Source organism: Hemiscyllium ocellatum, chromosome 38 (genome assembly GCF_020745735.1).
Source record: "Hemiscyllium ocellatum isolate sHemOce1 chromosome 38, sHemOce1.pat.X.cur, whole genome shotgun sequence".
Lineage (NCBI taxonomy): Eukaryota > Metazoa > Chordata > Chondrichthyes > Orectolobiformes > Hemiscylliidae > Hemiscyllium > Hemiscyllium ocellatum.
This window is the reverse complement of record NC_083438.1, coordinates 20,581,229-20,602,725: the sequence shown is the minus strand read 5'-3', so window position 1 is coordinate 20,602,725 and position 21,497 is coordinate 20,581,229. Positions and strand designations below refer to the sequence as shown.

At 44.0% G+C, this 21,497-nt stretch overlaps 1 protein-coding gene across 1 annotated transcript; it reads right to left on the bottom strand.

Annotated features, from left to right (window-relative positions):
• Positions 1–3,047: 3,047 nt before the first annotated feature.
• Positions 3,048–19,705, bottom strand: LOC132833906 (transcobalamin-1-like). Its single transcript, XM_060852565.1, has 9 exons — positions 19,663–19,705; positions 18,071–18,232; positions 16,524–16,682; positions 14,895–15,050; positions 13,783–13,946; positions 11,001–11,187; positions 7,846–8,008; positions 4,624–4,742; positions 3,048–3,109 (listed from the first exon to the last, which is right to left on the bottom strand). The coding sequence occupies exons 1-9, from the start codon at positions 19,703–19,705 to the stop codon at positions 3,048–3,050; spliced, it is 1,215 nt and encodes a 404-aa protein (XP_060708548.1).
• Positions 19,706–21,497: the final 1,792 nt, after the last annotated feature.

Below are 21,497 nucleotides of genomic sequence, written 5' to 3'. Positions count from 1 at the left end.
GAATAGGGATAACCCTGGGAATTACAGGCCAGTTAGTCTTACTTTGGTGGTAGGCAAAGTAATGGAAAGGGTACTGACGGATAGGATTTATGAGTATCCAGAAAGACACTGCTTGATTAGGGACAACCAGCACGGATTTGTGAGGGGTAGATCTTGCCTTACAAGTTTTATTGAATTCTTTGAGGAGGTGACCAAGCATGTGGATGAAGGTAGAGCAGTGGCTGTAGTGTACATGGATTTTACTAAGACATTTGATAAGGTTTCCCATGGTAGGCTGATGCGGAATTTCAGGAGGCATGGGATAGTGGGAAATTTGGCCAGTTGGATAGAGAACTGGCTAACTGGTTGAAGTCAGAGAGTGATGCTAAATGGTAAATATTCAGTCTGGAGACCAGTTACAAGTGGAGTTCTGCAGGGATTTGTTCTGGGTCCTCTGCTGTTTGTAATTTTTATGAATAACTTGGAAGAGGGAGTCGAAGGGTGGGTCAGTAAATTTGCAGACGATATGAAGATTGGTGGAGTTGTGGATAGTGAGAAGGGCTGTTGTCGGCTGCAAAGGGACTTAGATATGATGCAGACCTGGGCTGAGGAGTGGCAGATGGAATTCAACCCTGTCAAGTCTGAGGTTGTCCATTTTGGAAGGACAAATAAGAATGCGGAATACAGGGTTAACAGCAGGGTTCTTAGTAAGGTGGAGGAGCAGAGGGATCTTGGAGTCTATGTTCATAGCTCTTTGAAAGTTGCCATTCAGCTGGATAGAGCTTGTAAGAAGGCCTATGGTGTATTAGCGTTCATTAGCAGAGGGATTGAATTCAAGAGTCGTGAGGTGATGTTGCAGCTGTACAGGACCTTGGTAAGGCCACATTTGGAGTACTGTGTGCAGTTCTGGTCACCTCATTTTAGGAAAGATGTGGAAACTTTGGAGAGGGTGCAGAGAAGATTTACCAGGATGTTGCCTGGAATGGAGAATAGGTCGTACGAGGATAGGTTGAGAGTGCTAGGACTTTTCTCATTGGAACGGTGAAGGATGAGGGGTGACTTGACAGAGGTTTATAAGATGATCAGAGGAATAGATAGAGTAGACAGTCAGAGACTTTTTCCCCGGGTACAACAGAGTGTTACAAGGGGCATAAATTTAAGGTGAAGGGTGGAAGGTATAGGGGGGATGTCAGGGGTAGGTTCTTTACCCAGAGAGTGGTGGGGGCATGGAATGCGCTGCCTGTGGGAGTGGCAGAGTCAGAATCATTGGTGACCTTTAAGCGGCAATTGGATAGGTACATGGATAGGTGCTTAAGCTAGGACAAATGTTCGGCACAACATCGTGGGCCGAAGGGCCTGTTCTGTGCTGTATTGTTCTATGTTCTATTGTTAGGACAGATGTTTCATCATTTTCGCGTGAATGGAAAGGCACTTGGGGGGGGTTGGAGGGATTGGTGGGGAGTGTGGCACAAACAATGGAGTGGCAGAGGGAATGGTCCTTGTGGAAGGCAGAGAGTGATGGGGAGGAGAGGATGTTCTTGGGAATCTAATTGGACTTGGCAGAAGAGTTTGAGGATGGTATGTTGGGTGCCAAGGCTTGTAGGGTGGTAAAGTGTGGACACTATCTTTATTATGTTTGGAGAGGTGGTGTTTAGAGCAGTAGAACAGGGAATGGAGGAGGTACTGTGGAGGGTTGTCTGGATGAAAAGGGGGTTAAAAAAATTGGTTGAAACCAGAGGATATCTGGGATGCTTGTGAGTAGAACATCTGATCAGAGCAAATGCAACGGAGAGGGAGGAATTGGGAAAATGGGATGGTGTTTTTGCAGGATACAGGGTGAAAGTAGGTATAGTTCAGGTAGCTATAGGAGTTTGCTCAAGGAGGACTCTCAATGCTTTGCACCTGTAATCATTCTTTGATATTTGGTGGGAATCAATGTCAGACTCCAATTGTTCTTCCCGAGTAAATGCCTTCCTTTTCAAGTATATAAACAATTCCTTCCTGAAGATTACAATTGTTATTGCTTAGTGATCGATAATCCTCCCAACTTGTTGACTTGAATGTCATTAATCTACCTTTCAACCTCGGTACAGTGCACTCCTCTGTCCGATGCAGAATTGCGTATGTCTGTCCAGAATGGCATGATAGTTTATTACTGAGGCCCTTGAGGAAGGAATTGGCTGTCCAAGGGTACTCTTAAAACAATAAAAAAAAGCACTTTCACAGCTGTAGAGCAGGCTTCCTGACGATTCTGCAGGGCTGCAGAATCTTCCAAAGGCAACATTGGATGGCTTTAGGGGATCTTGATGTCAATGTGGCTTACATTCATTTGGGAGAAAGTTAGGACTGCAGATGCTGGAGATCAGAGCTGAAAATGTGTTGCTGGAAAAGCACAGCAGGTCAGGCAGCACCCAAGGAGCAGGCGAATCAATGTTTCGGGCATGAGCTTATTGATCCTGAAGAAGGGCTCATGCCCGAAACGTCGATTCTCCTGTTCCTTGGATGCTGCCTGACCTGCTGCGCTTTTCCAACAACACATTTTCCACTTACATCCATTTGGGGTAATAACCCAGTTAATTATGTCAAGACAGGGCTACAGCCAATGTGACAGCATGTCAAGGGGTCAGCCAAAGAGGTCAAAATAGGATCTTTTATGACAATAAGTTCTGATTATGAAGGAGTCCTGGGTGATAGGTGGGACTGTCATAAAAGGATCATGGCAAGTCAACTAAGGGATATGTGAAAATTGGGGTGGGTCACATCGGAGTCAGCATTGGGTCAGGTCAGTTTCGCTTTGGAGTTAAGATTAGATTCATGGCAGATTTCACGTGTGGTTATATCAGTATTAGGGTTAGCTCATGCCAAAATCAGAGTAAGGTCATGTCGAGGTCAGTGGTATTTCTTTAACTTGGAAAGACGTTTGTTTGCTGTGAGAGTGGAGTGTTTCTTGATTATTACGCAAAGGAACCATTTTTTAAAACTCTCTGCACATACCTTGCTAACATACACTAGTTGTTAGTCTCAGACTATTTTCTACTACCTGAATTTGTTTTCACTACTATCATGAGTCAATATTTGGACAGTATTGCAATGACATTTTCCGCATTGGAAGGTTCGTACTCAGCGACACCTAAGAAGAAAGAACAGAGTTAAATCTGAGCTTGTTAGGACTTACAATCAGCAAAGCAGACAATGATTGTCCACAATATTCTTCCAGGGAACAGATTGACAAACAACACGTATCCATGCACAACAATAACATGTGATGATGTCCTTTAAGAAGGTTAGGTTACCCTTACTGTTTCTCAGAAGGGCCGTAAAGACAGATGTCCCATTTTGTCTGCATTTATCTACTCGAGGAAGCTTTTAAGTTAAGAAAAAAAAAAATCTTCTGCAGTGAAAGCTCGGCTTTCCCCAGTTTGGGTTTGGTTTTGGCAAGCAGTCAGTTGCAGCTGGGGAATACAAAGGAACTTTTACAGTGGAAGAAAGTTCCATGCTAAATCTCACTGCCATCTCTCTTTCCCTTTAGAACCCGTGTCTGACTTTACCTTTTATTTTTGCTCAGGAGATGTTTATCGGGAATGTTGCATATAATTAGAAAAGCACCGTGAAGTTGTGATAGAATCTATTTGGTTTCTAAGTAGTTAAGTTACTCTATATTCTGTTCGCTTTTGTCTGTGTTTCATTCGATAATCTAACAAATAAATTCTGTTTTGCTTAAAACTAAGTGTTTGGGTCAGCTGCATCACTCCTTGGATATCCACTCTACACCTACTTAAAACAATGAGGAAAGTGAGAGTCTAGGCTACCTTCCTGAAATGTTTTCAGAAGGTCTGACTGAGTCCATAACAAACATTGAGAAAACAGAGCATTGCAGGCTCAATGCTAAAGGGGCAAAGCATCCTGGAATAATAAGTATTGAAAAAGTGCTGCTCTTTTGGAATGCTCATACTTGAAGGAATACTGCAAGTTCGAATGGTGTGAAAGAAATTGTGTGTGAAATACAGACAAAATGGGACATCTGTCTTTACGGCCCTTCTGAGAAAGATTAAGAGTAACCTAACCATCTTAAAGGACATCATCACATGTTATTGAAGGTGTGCCATACCCTCAAACATTCAGTCGTGTGTCAGCACTGAAATATGAGATGGGCAGGATTGAAGGAATCATGCAATTTCTAAGTGGCAACGTTTGCAGATCAATGCACTGTCCATTGATTGGCAGGAGCACTGCAAGGTCAGAAAAGTAGTCATAAGGAATAGTTGGACTTTCAATGTGTGGGTATTGAAGAAGCATTAGGATTTTCAATACTCACTATGGAATACTGTCAGATGAAATTCATTGCCAGATGAACTGCATTGTCAGATGATCAAGTCCAGTGGAGTGTTCTACAGTCAGATGCTCAAAGCCACGAGATTTCTATACTACTGTCTTGACAGTACCTAGGGTGGACTGTTGTCCTATGTACCCCTCCATCAATATTAGCAAAATTAATTAAATCTTTCTTTATCACATTCCTCTGCATGGAATCTTATGCGTACTAAATTGATGATGATGATTTTGATGTTATTGCACCTCAATATTGGGCATTCACAGTTGATGATAGGTGGTGTAAAAATGAGACAAACACAATTTCTTTCTTACCAACAGGAATTGGCACAGTCCCATTCAGAAACTGCCAAAAGGTCCTTTCATCACTGCTGGCCGGAATACCACCAATGCTGGTGATGAAGGGGCCCAAGGAAGTCTGGATAGCCTTGAATCTAAATGAGGGGTACAACAACATGTGGGAATAACGTGTTGATATTCAAACACAGAGGTGGTCACACATCATATAACTGACAAGTTTCAAGGACAGATAAATTCCTGAAAACCTAAACTCTGAAAGATGAGTTGTCTATGAACATTGTGTCAGTGAAGTGTAGCTCCTGCACAGTTCCATACTCAGAGTCTGGAAGTAGACACACATCAAGATCTTCCTCTGTTTATTTCTATCTCATTCTATCATTACCTCGATCAGATGTATATTCTTTCCGCTTGTACATCTGTTTCCTTTCTCTTTCTCTTTTTTTTAATTTAAATTAGAATCTGTGTCTACTCTTATCTCTCTCCTCCTGTGGTTTCCTTACCCTGTCCATGCTACTGTTTATCTTTTTTCTATCACGTTTCAACATTCTCTTTTGAAGTTTCTCCCTGATAGTCTTTCTCTCTATTTCCCTTTCCATCTTTCTTGCTTTCTTTCTGCCTTGTTTCCTATCTGCCTCTCATTCTCTCTTTTAGTGTGTGTATGTGTGCCTGGGTCTCTGTGTGTCATTCTCACACACACTTTCTCACTGTGAACATGAAACTAAAATCTCCCTTGGCTCTTTCTTCTACCTCTTCCAGTCTAAGTTGCCGAATGGAAGTATCGTTCATTGAGTGATGTTTTCTATTTTAGAGTAAGTGAGCTTCCATATCCTGGAAAAGAGCTTCACTTGATTGAAAATGAATTCCATCTGCATGGAATGAAAATGTACATCTGTTTAGTGAATTTCAGTGTCCATAGAGTTTAACTATGTGCCAATTATTATGTCTCTGTTCGTTGAGTGTAACAGAGTTTACATCGCGTGAAAGATTTGATTGCATGAGAGAGAGTTTCAATAGGGTGTTGGTGATGTTATATTGGGCATGAGTGACTTTTCTCAAGAATCATTGCGTTAACACTGTGAATGCATTTTTCTCAAGTACATATGGGCTCCTTTTGATCGTCAGCTTTTCTTGAATGTGAATGAGTTTCTACCAAGTACGTGTCTTAGCATTGACCATGAGCTAGTTTCCATTCACCGTGATTTTGGTTTCACTGCTTTGTGAGCAAATTTCCATTGCTTGTGTGAGTTATTAATTAGCGTATGTTTACTTCCAGTGTGGATGAGTTTCTGTTAGGATGCGAGTGAAGTTGCATTGTGTCGATATGAACTTTCACAGAGAGTGGAATAGTTCATATTGAATGTGGGTGAATTTCACTTCAACTTCCCCTCCCACTCTGCCAAGGATGTGCATGTCCTGGGCCTCCTCCACTGCCAAATCCTAGCCTTCCGCCACCTGGAGGAAGAAAGCCTCATCTACCAATTTGGGACCCTCCAACCACACGGTATTAAGATTGATTTCACTGGTTTTCTCACCTCCCCTCCCCCCCCCCCACCACATCCCAGATCCAACACCCTCCTCAGCAACACCCTCTTGAACTGTCCGCCCTGCCCTTCTCTTGTCCCACCTGCCCGCTCCACTCTCCACTCTGACCTATCATTACCACCGCTGCCCCCCTCCCCACCTGCAGCTACCTATCACCTTTGCAGCTACATTTCCCCCAGCACCACTCCACTCGTATTTACCACTCAACCCCCTCCACCCTGCAACCACCAGCCCCCACCCCCCCACCCCCACATTCCTGATAAAGGGCTTATGCCTGAAACATCGACTCTCCTACTCTGAGGATGCTCTCTGACTTTTTGTGCTTGTCTAGCGCCAAACATTTCCACTCTGTTCTCCAGCATCTGCAATCGTCATGTTTTCCTGTAGGTATGTTCCTATCAAGTATCACTGACTTCTCATTGAGTGAGTGTGAACTCCCATTGAATGTCAGCAAATTTCTAACAAGTATAAGAGAAATGTCACTGCATATGAAGCAGTTCCCGTTGAATGCGATCAAGTTTCCATTGAACATAAATTAATGTTCATTGAGTGAATCTCCATGTAGAGAAAAATGGGTTTCCGTTGATGCATTGAGTCTCCATTCAATCTGAATGAATCTCCTTACAGTATGGGTGGGTTTCCATTGAGTGCAAATTCTCATTGAATGAGAGTGTGTGTACATTCAGTGAAAGCAATTTTAAACAGCTAAACAAGTGAGATTTTGTTGAAAGCATCAGTTTCACTGAGTGTAAATAAGTTGCCATTGCATGCAAGTGACTTTCCAACAAGTGTGACAGATATTCTATTAAGGCTGAGTGGGATTCTGTGGAGTTCTAAGAGTGTTTCCATAGAGGGAAACTGAGTTGACACTGTGTGTGAGTGAAGTTCCAATGAGTGCTCGATGGAATATTACACCAGCGAGTGTGGGCAAGTTTTCACTGAGTCGCAAAACTTTCCATTGAGAATTCAGTAGGTTTGATTTTCAGGGCATGCTTATTTAGTAGGAATGAGGAAGTTTTCATGAGGTGTAGATGAGTTTCCTTTTAAGAAATGTCATTTAATGTGCACAATGCTGATTCTCTTGAGAGGGTGTAAAATTTCCATTGTGAAATGCAAGGAGATTTTGTTTGTATTAGATTGTATGTTTTTCTCTTGCCAAGTGATACTTCACATTCTGAGGTCAATAATGATGTTGTATTCATGAATTATATTTCCACACTTCAAATTCAGCAATCGAACCATTTCATATAACTCAATCCTGCATAAACTCTCGAAGCTACCATCCCTCCTACAGACGCCCCAAACCCCAATTCCACACCAAGATTATTTCAGCAGACATTTCGGACATTCGACACTCCCTTGATATCCACTAAAATCCGATGCCCACCTACAACTTCGCCTCTTCATCCAATGCATTTTACAATCAATTCAGCACATTATTAATGTAATGCACTGATCCTCATCTCTCACCTGCTCCATTTCCCCACTGCTCAACCCACCTACCTTCACAACTGTCAAACCCACCCCCACTTTGTTTCCCCTCACAATCTCCCATCCCAATGTTCCATCTCAATGTCCCATATTTATCTCAACATCATGATTTAGAATGAAGTCCCTTCGCACAATCTTCCACTATGCATTGGTGTATTAGTACAGGTAGCTGTAGCTACACAACAATGCTTGACCATGACTCACCGAAAGTATTCTGAATCCATCGCCTGTGCAAGTTCCATAATTTTGAGAAGGACTGTACCGGCATGGACTGTTAGATGGATGGAATGTAAAGTGTTGCCATCATTTACAGTGTAGTCCACAGAAATCATTCTGCTATAGCTTATCTCTGCCTTTGACTGTGTTCCTAAATAAAAGAGAAATAGATATGTTAGAACCCTTGTTGACATTTCATTATGAGTATGTTTAAATCTTTTGTTAATGTCAATTAGAGCTGTGACAAGTGAGCTTGGAGGTGAAGGTGACCTTTGGACTATGAGCATCAGGAGTTTTACAAAGAAAATACAACATTTTGTTTATGAGGCTCGGCCTTATTGTATTTTGCTTCTTGTTAAAAATTGCTCTACAGAACTTCGACTCCAGAGTGGCCTTACGCTGAAACAGATGAAGATTTTGAATTCCAATTGGGACCTCGCTGGGAGGCAGTCAGTCTGACGGGGGATGGGCAAAGTTTGAACTTTTTTGGGGACTATGTTCATGTCAAAAAGGATTGTGCCTCTGAAAGCTACAGGAATATGATTTGATTGAGCCTTGGTTGTGTTCTCATTACTCAATTAATAAAAGTTCAGGGAATAGAATCTCCATTTTAAGAATGAAATGACTATTCTGCCGGTCTTTCTGGAAACTATCTGCATGCATTTGGTACCATTAAAAACCAAGCAAGATGCAGTCTCGTGTGCCTGTGAGATTAAGGACCGTGGAAACAACTTCAGTGAGCTAGTCGATTACGTTTCGATTACGTTGGGTAAGGCTGATTATATGGGATTGATGAGAGACTTTACGGTGGACTGGAACAAGTTAATTGCAGCCGGACATAAAACATTTTAGAAAGTGGTGTTCTAAAGTAAATGAGTTACCGCACCCATATTCCAGGTGTAGATAGGAGAAACGAAAAGAATGCCATTCCAGCTGCAGTGAAGACCAATCAGTAGGCTAAGTTACGATTGAGACCGTAAAGGGGAGAAGGGTTTGCAGAAACCAAGTGAATCTGGCTTGGTTATATTTGTGAAAACTATTTGGAATTGAACAAGTTTCACAAGCAAGACTAAATAAAGAAGTTGGAATGCCAACTTGACAAGTCTGAACTGAATGACAAGAAGCCCAGGGATCCCTCCATTTTAGCAGTAATTTTGAGACTAACAACTGCAAAGAAATACCCTGTGTCAGGAGGCATTAATACTGCTGTCACACAGAAATGGGCAATGCTAGAATCAAAGAAGTTTGCACTAAAATCGAAGACATTTATTAGATTCTATTGTAGTTTAACTTTTGTTCTGTTAAAGTGACTGAGTTATTAATAAATTGATAAATCTTTTGTTTAGCTGTAAACCTGTTCTCTGTTATCATCTATTCACAAAGTTTGATCCTGTCTGGCTTTTTAAAAAGTATCATTACAAACCATTTGGTCAATCTTGAGAGGCATTAAGGACTATTTCAATTTTACTGTGTTGTGAACACAGTGGTAGGGTGGTTGATTTGATTTGGTTGCCTCAAGTATCAAAACAATTATGGTATTTAGTCAAAACATGGTATATAAGAATCTGGCATGGCATCACACCGCCAAACACCTTCATGGTAATAGTCTACAGCTTGCTGCTTTTCTCTGGCTAATTTTAACCTCTGAGATCTAATCTCTGCAGCAGCCCCTAGATCCATCATTCCAATCTGCCACATCCTCTAGCCCTACAACTTTACCCTTTCCATGTGACTCCCCCAGTTGCTAAAACTTTTCCTATCATTGTAAACGATTCCTCCCCTACCACCATGTTTACTTTTATAAGCTTTTGCAATCTTAACATCCTTCCATTTCACCGCAATCTCCTCAACTCTCCATACCTTGGTCAACCCCTCAAGTTCAGACAAGCCTCCACTTTTGTGACTTTACATTCCAAAGGTGTTCTCTATCTGTATAACATTCTGCATCCTCCAGACTTGGACTGCTCAGTTGTAAATAATATGGATATCCCACCAAGGCACAATAAAAGCCATAGCTAATATGAGAGAAATAACTCATCTCTGTCTGACAACGGAATTATCAGCCCTCACTATCATGGGGTTAACTGTTGTCCAGAAACGTAACTCTTTCCTTCTGTTTCTGGAAGATGGCACCAACAGCAATGCATATCTCACGTGGGCCTGTCCCAGTCAATGCCGACAATACTGTATCCTGATGTTACAAAGCTTCTTCAGTACGAGACCCATTGAAGAACAGCACAACCTGAGCGTGAATACTCTGAAAGTACACCATTTGCTCCCCATTACCCTGGTCATGGTTCAATGTTCATTCTGTATTGATGCCAAAACTGGTAACATGCCTTTAATACTCACTCTTCCATGATGTAACATTCCCCCAGATGTGTCACAAAAGCCGAGGAAGGCTCCCTTGCTGTGGATCCCTCAATTCTGCAGCTAAAAGTCAATCCTGGTCCTTTCCGGGAGTGATGTTCTATTAGTACTGCTCCACTGCAGTGCAGCTAACCTACATGGTTTACCATTCAACATTACTTGGCATTTTCAGTTCCCAAATACCAATGGTTCTATGCTCATTCTGTTCATTGACAGTGTAGTGCAGCAAGTGTAGTAGTGTAGTACAGAACCACAACAACGAGCACCCGAGCTACAAACCTTCTCACAAACTTTGGAGTCCTTTACTTGTATACAAACACGCTGGGACCTCTCTGAAGTGCCACCTTCTCTCAGCACTGCATGTGAAAGTTTCCCTGCATCACTGACCCTCAGGGGATGCAGTGTTCCTCGATAATGCTGTTCTAATTGTTTATCATTCTCTTGGTATCCGCTAATTGGCAGCTCTGCGTTTCTGAACTTTCATCAGTGTGGTAGTCTCAGCACTGACTCTCTGTCAGTGTTTACTCTCTGAGAGTGTAGTGTATAATCAATACTGACTCACCAAATGCTCAGTAATCCGTAGATACCAACAATTCAACAGTATGGAGTTCCATTTGCACTTCCATTTACCTCAGCAATGGCTATCTAAAGAATGTCAGACTAGATATTGAGCCATTGGTGTGTATGGCTAACAGTCAAATGAGGAACTAATAATCACTGAAATCACATATTCCATCATATTCTGTATTCACCTGAATTCGGCATTAACTTACCACTTACTCCACCATAGCACCCTTTACCAGCCTCCAGATATGTCTTCTCCAACAGAGGTGGCAAGATCTGTGAAGCCATGTCCGAGTTTGAGAATGCTTCCTGGCTGATTTCTTCCACAACTCTCTCTGGAATCTTTGAAGTATTCCAGACGGGGAATGGAATGAAATCACTGTTAGCAATAAGAGCCTGCGCGTGAAAGATGAGAGGGATAGAGTCAGGGAAGGCCATATACTCAATCAGCCATGGGCTTCCTGTATGACACGATAACACTTGTTAGGTGAATACTTGACATTTCCCCAATTTTACCTCAATCAGATTTGTAAATAACTTTTCTCACGGCAGGTGAGAATGTGACTGTTTCCCTTGCCACAGCAGCAAAGTCATGAACATTACAGGACATGACATAAGGATAACTGGGCTTCAGGGCATAAACAATGATGAGAAATTGTAGAACGATACCTGGACTTCACTGTTTGTTAGGAGGAAATATTGCACAAATTTAACCTGTTTCTCTGGTATATAGAAGGTTAAATGGTGATCTGATTGAACTCTGCAAGATATTAACTGGAATAGCCAGGGCAAGTAAAGAGGAACTATTTGTATGGGTTGAATATTCTAGAGTACATAGTCTGCGAATTAGGACCAGGCCATAGATGTTAGGAAGCACTTCTACACACAAATATTGTTAAATGTTTGGAACTCTATTCCACAAATAGCAGTGGATGCTGGATTACTTGCTAATTTTAAATTGGAAACAGTTTCGGTGTTTTTCTATTAAGCAAAGAGCTGTGAGCCAAAAGTATGGATATCGTTAGGCCACAGATCAACCATTGAATGGTGGAAAAGTTTCAAGAGGCTGAATGGACTAGTCCTGCTCCTATGCAGCGATGAAAGGAAGAAATTTTGCTTTTTTAAGGTGAAGATTATGATTTGAATCATGATCATTTTTTCTAATATCTGACAGTTGTTAGACATTTCATATTTTATTTTGAATGGTGCTGAGTGTGTTAAAATGTTGTGGATTATGTTTTGTCTGTGTATGTTGTCACAGCTTGAAATATGTGAACGGGGTTTTCTAAGCTGTTATTTAAGTAGAGATTTGCATGAAGTCTGTTCAGTGAACTGGAAGGTCTTAATAAATGATCAATGTCTTAGATTGGCAGTTATGAAATATACACCCACAAGCGTCAAGGAACAAATGTTGAATAGCAGTGATGTTAAGAAACATGAAAGTGCTTTCTTCACTTCATATGGAAATATTATTTAGAAATCTACAGTTGTCATTATTCTTAGTTTATGGGATCTGGGTCTCTTTGGCTCAGCCATATGTTCTGTTCATCCCAATCTGACCAGATGACAGTTCAGAGCCAAACATGACGCTGTGGGTCTGTAATCATGTGTAGGCCATATCAGATATGTGTGGCAGATCTCATTTCCAAAATGGCATGAGGAAACTTGATGGATTCTGACAGGTCATTACATGTCTGCGTGTGTTATTCAACTTTGCTTATTAAATTCTTTTTATCACCTAATTCCATCATCTACGGTGTGCTTGTACCATGAACATTAGGTCAGTGTTTCGAACTAATAATCCAATGTCATTAGCAGCACGCCACTTCCTACCAGTTTGTGGTTAGCACAAGTATGTTGCGCATCATTTTGACTTGTCTCTCACATCAGCAACCCTCAGAAAAACAAAAGACTCCCTGCCTGACTGTAGACAATCATTCTTGTATACTCCGAAGCATTCTGCTGCAAGTTTGAAAAAAACTACAGTTAAAAAACACACCGATGACTGAGATTCGATATAAAGTGGAAGAGATTTGTGAGAATACAATGATGATGAAATCATTCACAGTGTATTGTAGACTCTCCTGGTCGATTTGGTATTGGTGCAAACAAACGAGGAGCATTGTATATATCTTTAGTCACCATTGATATTGCTGAATCTACATGAGGGGTGCAGTTTCATTATTCATAGGACATGACGAGACTACACAAGTATTGGATAGAGTTCTGGTCTCTAATGATCTTGACTTGATTGTTTTTAAAAGGGCATTGTAGGTTCTCATTTCTATATATCATGGTTAGCCCAGCCCACACACACAGTGTATTACTTTGATTTCCATATATAAGTGAGATCAAAACTGAAATTTCTGTCCCAGCTTTGATTTTCCTGTCCCCATCTTCCCCCAGTGTTCTGTGTCTCTTCTGATATGTGTGCCTCATCCTTGCTCTCTTCCTGCCCCTTTGACTCTCTGTTTCTTCTCTCTCTTTCTCTCTCTTTCTCTCTCTTTCTCTCTCTTTCTCTCTCTGTGCAATCTAATACCTTCAGTTAATTTTTCTTCCCATCTTCATCATCACCTCTTTATCCATTTTTTTCCATATCTCTGTCTCTCGCCATCTTCCCTGTACCTCTCACTCCTGCAGCTTAGACCCTCAATTTTATTGTGCACAACTAACCACCCCCTCCCCCAACCCCTCTCCTCCACCTCCAACCCTCCTCCTACACACACACTTTTCAGTTCTTATCACATCCTCCCTTTCCCTCATGGACTCTCTATCTCTCTCTCTCTCTTCCCAAATCTCAACCAATAAACTTCTCTCACTCTCCATTTCCCTCTACCCACCCACCTTTTCTCTCCTATCATCTCTTTCCAAACGCCTCTTACCCTTTGTCAGTTGTTCTCTTTCAGTACTTCCACCAATGTCTCTCCTTACTCCCCTCTTGTCTCACTCTTTGCTTGCTGCTGGGGCCAATGACTCTGACATGAATCTTACCTGCATGGCCAGGCCAGTGCTATAGATATTCCCAATTGTTCCCTGAGCTTCTTTTGCACAGTAAATCTGCATGATCAGTTTTGTCAAGGCAATCTTGATGGAGTCAGCTGGCTTGTAGGAACCGTTTAGACAGCTAAAGGCCATGGCAGCCATAGCAACCGTATCTAGTGAAGAAACAGAAAGGTGTCCAGGCAGCCCGTGTCGACAGAATCCAAACCGATTAAATGGGGGCACAACACCTTTCGAGGGGCGGGGAAATGTGAATCCAACGGGGCATCATCCACTACATACGGGAGAGAGTAATTATTCTTTTTCCCAGAGGAGAAACAGTTTTATATGTGGATCAATGCAGTTGACAAGTAGAAAGTAACATTGGTTCAATGGCACTCAGCTGCACGTTTCCACTGAACAGGCAGTTGGTCTAAAGGGGTGACATGCCCATGTCTCAAGGAGACAGCCTGGTTAAATGGGACACACAGATGACATTGTGACACGCCGAAGACTGTTCCCCTCCTGTACTTGAGTCTTTCTGCCATCCATCAGACTCTGTCCTTATGTTTCTATCTCTCCCTGCCTCTCTGTCTCCCCATCTCTCACTCTGCTCTTCTGTCTTCCTGTCTCTCCTGGTTCACTCTCTTTCACTTTATCTCTTTATTTCTCTCCCCACCACCATGACAACCCTGTCTCTCTTTAATCTCTCTCTCTCTCTCTCCTGGTGCCCTCTCTTTGTTGCTTTTCCTCGTTCCTTGTCTCTCCATCTCTCTCCCTCTTAGTCTCTCTCTCTCTCTTTGATTCCTCTTACACCCTCTTTGTCCTTCTCTCTCTCCCCATCATCTGTCGTTCTCTTTCCCTTTATTCCCTTTCACACTTTCTTTATCTCTCAGCCATCTTCCACTTTGTCTCTGTTTCTTGCCCTCTCTCAGTCTCTCCTTCTGTGTCGCTCCCCACCATGTCTTCCTCTCTATCTTGCTCCCACGTCACTCATCTTTTCGTTCTGTCCTTCCTCTCTCTTCTTTTCCGTGCCTGTGCTTGTCTCCCTTTATTCCTCCCTCCCTCTCACCAGCCGCACCGCACTTGACATTTACCTACCCTCTCTGACGTGTTTCACTTACCCACTGAGAAGTGGTCTCCGTAGGAGAGCTCATCGTTCATCACAGCCTGTGCGAAAATTTTGATATCGCTCTTCCTAATCAAGTAATCATCTTGGCAAAGTGCAAGCACAGCAAGTGAAACTTGATAGTAGGTGGTGAAAGGGTGCTTTTTCACCTCTAGGAGCGGAGGAGGATAAATATTAAAACGTTGAAGAATACCAAAGTCCGATTCTCGGTTTTAGAAATTCATTTTCTTTGTGCTATTCAGGCATATATTTACAAATGGCACTACACTTTGCATCACTCGCCCCCGATGGCATCGGGGTTAAGATTTCTCATTATCACAGAGCTATAGTATCCCTACAGTGTGGAAATAGGCCATTCAGTCCAACAAGTCCATACTGACCCTCTAAAGATTAGCCCACCCAGACCCATTCCCCTACCCAGTTAGTCTACATTTGACCCTAACGAATACACCTAACCTATATATCCCTGAACACTGTGGGCAATTTAGCATGGCTAATTCACCCAAACTGCGCATCTTTGGACTGTGGGAGCAAACTGATGGGAGTCCACACACACAGAGGGAAAACATGCAAACTTCACACAGACAGTCACCCAAGTCATGATACAACAAAAGAGGAGATTTTTTTGGCAATCTTAACATAGAAAGAGCTGCATATTGAGTCCCTCAAAGTAAAACAGAAAATTGATGGGGAAACTCAGCTGGTCTGACATCATCTGTGGAGAGAGTTAATGTTTCGAGCCTTGTGATCCATATTCCCAACTGCGAAGAGAGCTGGGAGTCATTGATTCCTACGCTGATGACAGGGTTTGGGTGTTGGGGGCGCTTGGTGAAGTAAGCAGACAGGTGGAGGCAAACCCAAAGACAGAAAGAAAGTTAAACAAACTAAAGGATTCTTCATAGCAAATCACTGAAGGAGACTAGTTGATCATGAGGGGTGTAGATAAGCTAAATGGCAGGTATCTTTTCCCTTGGGTGGACAATTTCAAAACGAGGGAGCACTTTTTTTTAAGGTGAGAGGAAAATGACTTGAAAACGTCGTGAGGGTTTTTTCTTAGTTTTACACAGTAGTTCAGTGTATAGAATGAACTTCAAGAAGAAATGCTGGATGTGGGTACAGTTAAAACATTTTAAAAACATTTAGATAGGTACAAAAATAGGAATGTTTGGAGGGATCCGGACCATGCACAAGCAGATGAGACTAGTTTAGTTTCGGATTATACTCACTATGACTGGTCGGACTGAAGGGTCTATTTCCATTCCGTATGACTCTATCCTGCATTGATTTTTTTTTTGACAGAGTGACTCGCATGTGGAATGAAATTTCAGAAGAAGTAATGTTTGCAGATACTGTTGCAATGTTTTAAAGCCATTTCTATACGTATATGAATTAGAAACATTTGGAGGGATATGGATGAGGCACAATCAAGTGGGCCTAGTTTAATTTTGGATTATGGTCAGCACAGATTGATTGGATCAAAGGGTCTGTCTCCGTGCTGTGTGACTCTATGACACTGTGATTCTAAACACTGGACTAGCCAGAAATCCCTGGTAAAGAAACATATTGATAAGATGCATCACGTCTTTGTTCTTACAGCTTTCCCCTTGCCTGTTGACAACCTTACCGATGTTTTTAATCTCGTGGCCAAGCTTCTCAGAAAGCAATGACTCCAGGTTGATGCCATGGTTCAATTTGTTATCAATGGTCAGCTTCGTTGGGTTTTCACAACAGCAGCTCAATGCCAATACATACTGGCCCAGTTTCCCACTGGTCATACTCGCCCCTGTTGAGAAGAGAACTTAAGAAGCAACGCACCAATGGTTCAACAGCGTCTGCACAAGCAAAGTGATCCTCTGATTTCACAAATTCAGGTGTTTCACCAATGTGCAAGTTGGATCTGAATCCTGATATTTTCAGCACATCCGCAGCCCCTGCCTCCTAATGTACAGTCTTTATACAGTACTGGCAACCCAATCGTACAATGCTCTTGCAATTATGACCATGTGAGACTGTTGCTGTCACTCTGCACTAATCACAGGAATGCCATAAAACTGACCTTTCCATAATGCGGCACTCCCTCAGCACTGACCCTCCGACAGTGCGGCACTCCCTCAGCACTGACCCTCCCACAGTGCGGCACTCCCTCAGCACTGACCCTCCCACAGTGCGGCACTCCCTCAGCACTGACCCTCCCACAGTGCGGCACTGCCTCAGCACTGACCCTCCCACAGTGCGGCACTGCCTCAGCACTGACCCTCCCACAGTGCGGCACTGCCTCAGCACTGACCCTCCCACAGTGCGGCACTGCCTCAGCACTGACCCTCCCACAGTGCGGCACTGCCTCAGCACTGACCCTCCGACAGTGCGGCGCTCCCTCAGCACTGACCCTCCGACAGTGCGGCGCTCCCTCAGCACTGACCCTCCGACAGTGCGGCGCTCCCTCAGCACTGACCCTCCGACACTGCGGCGCTCCCTCAGCACTGACCCTCCGACACTGCGGCGCTCCCTCAGCACTGACCCTCCGACAGTGCGGCGCTCCCTCAGCACTGACCCTCCGACAGTGCGGCGCTCCCTCAGCACTGACCCTCCGACAGTGCGGCGCTCCCTCCGCACTGACCCTCCGACAGTGCGGCGCTCCCTCAGCACTGACCCTCCGACACTGCGGCGCTCCCTCAGCACTGACCCTCCGACAGTGCGGCGCTCCCTCAGCACTGACCCTCCGACAGTGCGGCGCTCCCTCAGCACTGACCCTCCGACAGTGCGGCGCTCCCTCAGCACTGACCCTCCGACAGTGCGGCGCTCCCTCAGCACTGACCCTCTGATAGTGCATTGCCCACTCAGTACTGAGCCTCGCACAGCATGTGAACCCCTCAATGCAGACACTGTGAACTTGGAAACTTCACTCAGTTCTGACACCGTGTCTGTGCAGGGCTGCCTTAACACTTAGGTGTCTCATCACTGTGCCTCTGACAAAGCAGCACCCCAACATTACTGACTCCCTTTCAATATAGAATTCTTTCAGCACTAACACCTGAAAATGAGCATTCCTTCAGTGGATCCCTCGCTCAGTCGATTATCTTAATTAATAGCATGGGGCTGAAACCGTGCTCAGAACGTACTGATGTGTTTCCCAGACAGCAGGTCATATTTGTACCATCTGCGCTCTCTTACCTTTGCTAATAACAGTCTCCTTAAGTTTGTTGACAACGTGTGGTTCGATCTTGTGTTTAACCAGACACAGGGCAAGTACCACACTGGGGTCTGGAGGGTCTTGGTAAATCAGAGACTCAGCCAACTGTTTCTCCAGCTGAGCTGCACATTCTATGTAATCTCCTGGAAAACATTGGAACGTAGACAGCAGAAATTGAGACAAAATTAATCTGCTCACTGAGTTGCAAGTAATCTCTTATTCTATTTCTGATCTTTGCCCAAGTAGCCTAACTCATAATAACTTTTGGAAACATTTGCCGGAGCCACCTTTTACAGGTTTATTGATTCCACCGATTCCACCATCCTTGCCAGTGGAAATTTCCAAATCTCAGCAAAGGCTGTGTCAAATGTATTTCATTGTCACACAACACCACCTCCCCACCGCAACCAACCCTTTCTTTGCTAAATGTCTTAACACCGTGTCATCGAGGCATTGACCCTCCTGTCACTGGAAGTATTATCGATGTTTCAGGCATAAGCCCTCCTCAGGAATGAGGTTTTGTGGGCTGGGGATGGGGAGCTAAGAGATAAATGCGAGAGGGGGTGAAATTGGGGGGGGGGGCGGGTATAGGTAGATCAAGGCGGGGGAGAAGGTGATAAGTTGGAGAGGAGGGTGGACTGGATAGGTCAAGAGGGCGGTGCTAAGTTGGAGGCTTGAAACTGGAATAACATAGAACATAGAACAATACAGCACAGAACAGGCCCTTCGGCCCACGATGTTGTGCCGAACATCTATCCTAGATTAAGCACCCATCCATGTACCTATCCAATTGCCGCTTAAAGGTCGCCAATGATTCTGACTCTATCACTCCCACGGGCAGCGCATTCCATGCCCCCACCACTCTCTGGGTAAAGAAGCCACCCCTGACATCTCCCCTATACCTTCCACCCTTCACCTTAAATTTATGTCCCCTTGTAACACTCTATTGTACCCGGGGAAAAAGTTTCTGACTGTCTACTCTATCTATTCCTCTGATCATCTTATAAACCTCTATCAAGTCACCCCTCATCCTTCGCCGTTCCAACGAGAAAAGGCCGAGAACTCTCAACCTATCCTCGTACAACCTATTCTCCATTCCAGGCAACATCCTGGTAAATCTTCTCTGCACCCTCTCCAAAGCTTCCACATCTTTCCTAAAGTGAGGCGACCAGAACTGCACACAGTAACTTGGGGGGGGTGGGGGAGGGAAAATGAGGAAACTGGTGAGATCTACATTAATCATGTGTGGTTTCAGGGTTCCGTGGCGGAAGATGAAGCGTCCTATCTCCATGTATTGGGTGGTAAGGGTTTGGCGATGGAGGAGGCCCAGAACCTGCATGTCCTTGGCGGAATGGGAGGAGGAGTTGAAGTGTTCAACCAAAGGCTTGGGTTGTTGTGGGTGTCCCAGAGATGTTCTTTGAAATGGTCAGAGATGGCCTCCTTCTTCAAAGACCTCACTTTCCCCTCTCACTTGGTCGTCAATGCCCTCCAGCGCATCTCTTCCACTTCCCACACCTCCCTTCAACCACACCCCCGCAGTGCAACAAGAACAGAACCCCTTCCCGGTCGCAACCTTCCACTCCACCAAACTTCCGAAACATTCCATCATCCCCCATCACCTTCAAACAGACCCCACCATGAGGGATATATTTCCCTCCCCACCCCTATCAGCATTCCAGAGAGACGATTCCCTCTGCGACTCCCTCGTTAGACCCATGCCCCGCACCACCACCAGCCCACACCTCACTCTCAGCACCTTCCTGTCACCACAGGAAATGCAAAGCCTGCGCCCACACCTCCCCTCACCACAGTCCAAGGCCCGTGGGATCCTTCCACATCCGACAGAAATTCACCTGTATCTCCATCAATGTCATCTGCCGTATGTGTGGCACCCAATGTGGTTTCCTCTACATCGGGGACACAGTACACCAACTTGCAGATCATTTCAGAGAACATCTCTGGGACACCTGCACCAACCAACCCCACCACCTCATGGCTGAACATTTCAACTCCCCCTCCCACTCTGACAAGGACATGGAGGTCCTGGGCCTCCTCCATCACCAAATCCTTACCAACTGACGCCTGGAGGAAGAACACCTCATCTGCCACCTTAGAACCCTGCAACAACATGGGATTAATGTGGATTTCACCAGTTCCCTAATTTCCCCTTCCCGCACATTATCCCAGTCCCAAGCCTTCAACTCGGCACCACCCTCTTGATCTTTCCATCGCCTTTCCCCACTACCCGCTTCACCTTCCTCTCAGACCTATCACTTTATCCTCCACCTTCACTTACTTTTCGCATTCTCCTTCCCCTCCAACCTCACCCCCCTCACATTTATCTCTCAGCCAACCCCCCTCCCCCACTCACCCCATGAGCTTCATTCCTGATAATGGGCTTAGGCCAAATATGTGACTTCACCTGCTCCTCAGATGCTGTCTGGCCTGCTGTACTTTTCCATCACCATACTCTCGACTATGATCTCCAGCATCTACAGTCCTCACTTTCTTCCAGCAGGAAATGGTAACCCTCATTTCATCTATCTTCATAGTTTTGAATGCCTCCCTTAAACCTCTCCTTAATTTTGTCTTCTGAAAGTACAGAATACCAGCCTTTCCAAACGCAAACCCAAACCTATCATTCTAGTTTGTAGACATAGCTGCCTTTGCATTTAGAGCAGGAGGCAACTACAGCTCACCACAGCTTTGAAGACCATGAGGTAGGAACACCAAGATCAGGAACAGTGTCGGTAAGATGCCCATTGTTATTACAAGCCTGCCGTTAATCAGAACCAGAATCGCAGTGCAAAGTGCTTACAGGAGGTGTGGGGTAGTGTGGCTTTATATATATCAAAGGGAAGGTCAAAGGATTGCAAATAATGTAATGTGGGAATACTAATTAACCTTTAATTAGAGATTGTTACACAAAGTGGACCTAATCTTTGATATCGAGTTAATGCACGAGCAAATATTAACTGAACAATTTGCAATATCACCTGAAGCAATGTCACACGAAGGGTATTTTAATTTGTTCTCAACGGCTGACTCAATCAGCGATTGCAACTCCGCTGTAATTGAGGGGTTTAATGGAGGTGTTCATAAAGGTTGTAATCATCTACCTCCCTGAACTGCTGCAGTCCAGGGCAGTGCAGTGTTTAGCAAGAGAGTTAGGAGGGATGCAGTTCCAGGATATTAGTGATTAGCACTGCTGACCATTAACAAATGTGTATAAATCTTTGGCAGCGAATGATTAGGACAGCAAAGGTTTTTTTGTTCATTCGTTCACAGGATTTGACTGGGTTTTGGCACAGCATTAATTCCCCATTCCTATCCCCATCAAAGTGGGAGAATTGCAGAGGTTCATTACTTTGGAGAAACAGAACGTAGCAGACTTTAAACTACAGCTTT

Excerpts from the sequence above, each read along its gene's own strand:
- LOC132833906 (XM_060852565.1), bottom strand. The coding sequence starts at position 19,705 with ATGGGGGATGATGGAATGTTTCGGAAGTTTGGTGGAGTGGAAG. Across the intron at positions 18,233-19,662 it reads GAAGTTTGGTGGAGTGGAAG|GAGATTACATAGAATGTGCA; the intron begins GTTGCGACCGGG and ends AATGTTTTCCAG. Across the intron at positions 4,743-7,845 it reads ATGGATTCAGAATACTTTCG|ATTCAAGGCTATCCAGACTT; the intron begins GTGAGTCATGGT and ends CCCCTCATTTAG.